This window comes from Olea europaea, chromosome 1 (genome assembly GCF_002742605.1).
Source record: "Olea europaea var. sylvestris chromosome 1, O_europaea_v1, whole genome shotgun sequence".
Taxonomy (NCBI): Eukaryota; Viridiplantae; Streptophyta; class Magnoliopsida; order Lamiales; family Oleaceae; genus Olea; species Olea europaea.
This window is the reverse complement of record NC_036237.1, coordinates 24,785,515-24,791,514: the sequence shown is the minus strand read 5'-3', so window position 1 is coordinate 24,791,514 and position 6,000 is coordinate 24,785,515. Positions and strand designations below refer to the sequence as shown.

The following is a 6,000-nucleotide window of genomic DNA, read 5'->3' as shown; positions in this document are numbered from 1 at the left end:
CAAGGATTGAAGTTAATTTCATAAAGAAGAGACAAGCTCATGTTGTTCAGCTCTTTTGGTGGGAACTGTTATAAAATCTTTCTATTATATGCCGATTTCGATGTAATATTTTACAGACATCTGAATATCACATCAGTTGGGGTTGAAGTCCGTATCAACAGGTTAAGGACAGTACGTCCTCTTAAACTTGAACCTTTCCTTTTAACAGTGTTGAGAAAGCCCTTGGCAAATGGGATTCACCGATAGTTCTGTTTACTTGACATTGTCCGTTCAGGTGACCCAAATGACTCACTGCATAATTTCAGAGTGCCATTTTGATTTCAGATTTGGAGTATTTTATGAGCTAGTCGACTCAGTTGGCCTGCGTTACATGGCTTTGTATAGTTATTTTTGGTATATACTCTTCTCTGCAGGGTGGGAAAAATAAGAAGTCCAATTGATCCACCCTAAGGTGAATCTGTGTATGTACAAGTGAAATAGAGTATTACAGGTTTTTATTTTTAAAAACAGGCTGATTAAATTGGGTAAATGTGGTGGCGAGCTTGTGCTGTGCCAGATTCTGTTGCATTTTTATGGTAACATGAACATAAATCACTTCCACGTCTTAAACTGTAATATAAATGGGTCAAGGTTTCAAATTTGGTGCAAATGTCCTCTAAACATTTTTCTTCAGTTTATTTATAATGCTTTGCAGAACAGATTTGTTAGTTCTTAGGAGGTTTACCGAATACCGATTATCACAAGAATCACTGAAATTGTAGAAAAATAGAGAAACGAACACAAAGGATTTTTTCGCCACAAAGTCCCGGATGTTCAGCCTTACGACCTGCTCGTCACGTTGCGCATATACTAAGTAGATATAGTTTTAGATCCATTAGAAAAAGAACAAAAAAAAATGTTACAAATGTACGAAAAAACACAGTTTTTTTCACTGTTTTTGTTCTTGCCTCACACACAACTATCACAGCACCACTAATTCGCACTAAGCAATATAACAATTATACATCAAATGTAGTATCAAAAATCACTCGGATTTACAAAATCATTCACTCAGAAAATATCGGTGGTTTGAGAGAAAAAGAGAAACCTTAGAATCCACTTAGAATCGATCTCTCTGGAAGTAAGAATGAGGCGTCCAAACGTTTTAATTAGGCAAATCAAAGAGTCATTGATCAACGATGAGGAGACGGCCAGATGTATGGCTAGATTATATCTTTAAAAGAGGCAGAAGTCGCATTTCAAGAGAACACGTTTCTCTTAGCAATTGGATCAAGACCATTTCAGTAAACCCGACCCAATAGCCTTAAAGGGCCAAGAATGTGAGGCACTATTATTTTGGGCTCAACAAGATTAATCTCTATTTGAGCCCCCTTTTTTTGGGAATAATGTATTTTGAAATAGTGATTTTTTGGAGGGTGTGGTTAAATAATAAGGAAAAGTTTTGAGTTTGTGTTTAAAATTATTTTATGGGAGAATATGTGGTTAAAAATGAATTTTGAGAGTAATGAGCTCAAACGGGGGCTAAATTTATTGGTAATGCCAAAGTGAAGTCACGAAACAAATTGAATGTTACCAATTCATTTATCTAAGAGAAACGTTGACAAATTTTGAACTATCTGGCTGCACAATACCGGACGAAGGCCGGGAAAGTATATCAATGGGTTAATTATATTGGAGGCCATCGAACTTTCACTCTAGTTGTAATTGGAAATTGAACTTCAATTTGGAGCAATAAGGCAACTAAACTTTAATTTAAAAAATACAAACAGGCTAATCCGTTTGGGTTCTGTTACTGTGCTTACTAATATTAGTTTACGTGCCGGTTAAGGCTAACAAAAGGCCAAAGAATCCATGCTGGTTAGCAGATTAATAACACTAAATATCTTAGAACATTAACTCTAGTTGCAATCAAGTTAATGAACTTCAATTTGGAGCAATAAGGCAACTAAACTTTAATTTAAAAAATACAAACAGGCTAATCCGTTTGGGTTCTGTTACTGTGCTTACTAATATTAGTTTACGTGCCGGTTAAGGCTAACAAAAGGCCAAAGAATCCATGCTGGTTAGCAGATTAATAACACTAAATATCTTAGAACATTAACTCTAGTTGCAATCAAGTTAATGAACTTCAATTTGGTATAAATCATACATTTTACCTTAACATTCATTATTACACTTTCTTATATATGTACCAGATAAAGAGTTTTCTTAGCCTTTGTTAGTGTATGGACAACACCAATTAGTAAAAATAATGGGATTCAAAACTCAAATTCATAACTTTCCAAATTCAAGCAACAGTAAATTAACTCAATATGAAATTAAAAAAAAATGTAAATTATCCAATATTAGAGGAAAGATCCAACATATGCAAATCGAGCAATATAAGGCAACTTCAACATACTTCCTTCACAAAACCAAAAGCAGCCAACAAAACTGTGATGCAATAAATGAGACATTTAAAGTGATTTAAGAAATTACTTGGTATTGTCCAGTTAAAATAGGATTGTTTTTAGAACCCTGCTCCCTGTCCCGGGTCAGGGACAGGGGGCGCCACGTGGCGCCCCCCTATTGGAGGGGCGCCTGCCACTGGCCGGCACCCCTCCAATAGGGGGGCACCACGTGGTGCCCCCCTATTGGAGGGGTGCCGGCCAGTGGCAGGCGCCCCTCCAATAGGGGGGCGCCACGTGGCGCCCCCCTATTGGAGGGGCGCCTGCCACTGGCCGGCACCCCTCCAATAGGGGGGCACCACGTGGTGCCCCTGTCTTTCTCCCTGTCCCTGACCCGGGACAGGGAGAATTATTCTTGTTTTTATCTATCCCAAATAAAAATGAATTTTAGTTTTATAATTATAATGAGATTTAAGTTTAGTCTCATAATGGTATTAATTAGGGTTGGACAACACTTTCGAACGGAATTAGACCAGATTAGAATCGAACCGAACCGAGCTGTTCTTATTAAATTAAATACCTAAACAGGTACCTGAATTAAGAACTGACGGGTTCGATTTGATTCTCTGTTCTAGATCTAGAATCGAAGAACCGAATCTCCCTAATTTTTTAATTTATTTATCGTAAATAAGCCAAAATATCTTTTTTTCTAAATAAATTTGCTAACTAATTAATTTAGCCCAAATTCAAAATATGATTTTCCTATTTCTAATTTCCTTCCCAAGCCCAATTTAGTCAAATTGACCTAAGTTTTACTCAAATATACTATTCTACCGTAATGCCTTTATTATTATGATCTCGCTATTTTCTTCTTTTCATGATTTTAACAATCAAATTTATGAAGAATTCAACAAAAAGAGGCGGAAAAGATACATAAATTGGATCACGTTATTTTGTAAGAGCTAAAATTGAACATAATATTAGTTGAATTAATGTAGCTTTATTTTAAATATTAAAAAAATTCAATTATTTTTTGGACCCAGCAACCGAATCAAATAGAACTTAATTGAACTGAGCCGAATGAAACCAAACTTGAATAGTTCCATAAATAAATTTGGACTCGATGGTTCAATTTACTAAATACCCGAAAATTCGAGTTCGATTTGATTTTAAAGAAAATCGAATCGACTGGACCATCTCCAGCCCCTTGTTTTAATACTTGGGGTGGGTGAGGGGGTTCAAGGGTATGTGAGAGATTTTTATGTGATTTTACAATTTTTTCATATCTTCGTCTTTGACAGCTAGTGATATTTCTCCTATTCCAAAGTTTTCTATGTAAATTTGTGTTAATGAGGATAAAGATAACACCATGATGAGGATGCAAATGAATTTGAGGAATATAGTAAACAATGTTATTACATGTAAGTTGCATTTCCTATCTTTTAAATAGTTTGTTATGGAATATTTCTTTTCTTTTTAGGTTCGTATCTTCAGAGAATAAGTGGAAGGATTAGAAGATCACATTAATAGAATAAATGATTAACTGGGTACTTCTTAAAGTTTAGTGACCAGGTAAAAATTTTATGCAAAGTTCAATGATGATTCAGGTAATTAACCCGAAGATATCATTAATGATAAAATGTGCTAATTGATAGAAGTTCGAATACAACAAAATCTTTGAAAATCTAATAAATAACAATGAATGTCCTTAGTTTTATTCGTTTTACGATCTCCATGCAAAGAAATTAATTTTAAATTACTCATTTTATGTGCTTTGTATTTTTATAAAAATGATCGAGCCACGACTTCCATTACTGAATAATTTCAAAACCATGTGAGATTAACAGCTAAGTACTATGTTTAAGCAAATTGTTTATAAGAATTCCTTGCCCCTTGTCGATCACGCTTTCTGGATAACGCACAACAACGTAGTTTGAGCAAATGGCAAGCACATGCAAATTCGTTCTTGGAACATGGAAATTTAGATACAACTTCTATTCTATAGCAGGGCTCCTCCTCTTAGGCTTTGTTTTTGCTGCTCTTTATCTAACAGAGAACAGTAAAAGCTTCCTGGAAGAGGAGACATGGCCTAATGATTCTGTTCCTCACTGTGATTTGTTCTCAGGCAAATGGGTTTACGATAACGTATCTTACCCTCTGTACAAGGGGAAACAATGTTCTCTCATGGAGGACGATTTTGCGTGTGAGAAGTACGGTAGGAAGGACTTGAATTATCAAAAATGGCGATGGCAACCTCATGATTGCGACCTTCCAAGGTTCTTTGTTACCTCTAATTTACACAGATCATGTTTGGTATAGGAAAGATAATACTGTGGGCAAAACTAACTTCTTTTTCTTCATTAATACTATCTACTTCTATCCAGTTGTACGTATAAACATGCTCCTATAGAATTAAGAAATGATTGGTTTTAAAGTTTGTTCCTCGCAGTTCTTAGCATTTAAATTGATAGTTTTTTTTTTTTCCTGTTATGTCAAGGTTCAATGCTAATGCACTGTTGGAGAAGTTAAACGGGAGGAAACTAGTATTTGTAGGGGATTCTTTGAACAGAAACCAGTGGATATCAATGGTGTGCCTAATTGAGTCATCGATCCCTCCATCATCATTTAAATCCTTAATCAGGAAAGGAAAATTTCTCATCTTTCAGGCCACTGTAAGACAAAATTTTCTGTTCTTGAAATTCAGTTTTTCACAGTTTGTTTTCTGATAATTAACTCGTCTACAATGACCATAATATTCTTGTTAAATTCACGAAGGACAACAATGCGACCGTCGAATTCTATTGGTCTCCTTTGCTGGTTGAATCTAATTGCGATGACTTAGTACACCATCGGGTGCAAACTCGTATAGTTAAAGTTGAGGCGTTGAAAAGCATGGTAGGCAATGGACAGATGCAGATATACTTGTATTTGATTCCTTTATGTGGTGGTTGGATCCGAAATTGACAATTATGTTAGTACATTCCAAGAATACAATGCAAACTCTTGTTTCTTAATCTATTTTACCCCAAAAATGGGGATCAAGTAGGGGCTATATTTTTCCCTACTAGTAGTGTGCTATCGAATCTCCAGCAGGCTCATCTCAAGATAGAGTATAGTCCATGACCATATTTACCAAGTCCAAAAATGGTATTCTAGTTGCTAACAGCCCTCCAAAAGTTTTTTTAAGAAGTTAGGAGTGTGTTTTGTTTATCATTTTGAGGCAATTTTTAGTTTTCTAAAATACTCAAAACGTGTTAACTATATTATTTTAAAAAATGCATTTTCAAAAACAAGAAAAATTTACAACATAAAATTCAAAATGACTTTTTGAAGTGTTGAAATTTCTCAAATTAAAATAATCAATAAAATCACACAAAACCTACTCAAATACACACACCCATTTCTCTTTCTCTCTCAATTTATTATTTACGGATGATTTAGATGCAATTGTTGGAGATATACTTATAATGATTCTTTTTTCTTCTTTTTTTTCAACTTTAAAATTTATGTTTTTTGATTACGTATTAGCATAAGATTGATATGTTTTACTAAATAATCAAAATAATTGAAAAAATGTCATAAAATTATTTCTAAAATTTTTAAACCAAATGTG

The 6,000-nt window shown here is 34.6% G+C and overlaps 2 protein-coding genes across 3 annotated transcripts in view; both read left to right on the top strand.

Moving 5' to 3' along the window:
- LOC111398248 (protein BREAST CANCER SUSCEPTIBILITY 2 homolog B-like) overlaps positions 1 to 636 on the top strand; it is a 6,351-nt gene extending 5,715 nt beyond the window's left edge. Inside the window, exons 8-9 of one of the 2 annotated variants that reach the window (XR_002703332.1) lie at positions 117 to 171; positions 275 to 636. The gene's annotated coding sequence lies outside the window, so the exon portion shown is untranslated. Of the gene's footprint in view, positions 1 to 116 lie in introns of both variants that reach the window. The other variant, XM_023025177.1, reaches the window with a different exon arrangement.
- Positions 637 to 4,328: 3,692 nt separating this feature from the next.
- LOC111406314 (protein trichome birefringence-like 34) lies at positions 4,329 to 5,352 on the top strand. Its single transcript, XM_023035702.1, has 2 exons — positions 4,329 to 4,663; positions 4,885 to 5,352. Exons 1-2 carry the CDS (start codon positions 4,329 to 4,331, stop codon positions 5,111 to 5,113), a joined length of 564 nt encoding a protein of 187 aa, XP_022891470.1. The 3' UTR covers positions 5,114 to 5,352.
- The last annotated feature ends 648 nt before the right edge of the window (positions 5,353 to 6,000 follow it).

Bases quoted from the DNA above. Each gene is read 5' to 3' on its own strand.
- LOC111406314 (XM_023035702.1), top strand. From the start codon at position 4,329: ATGGCAAGCACATGCAAATTCGTTCTTGGAACATGGAAATTTAGATAC. The intron at 4,664-4,884 runs GTTCTTTGTTAC...TGTTATGTCAAG, and splicing joins CATGATTGCGACCTTCCAAG to GTTCAATGCTAATGCACTGT.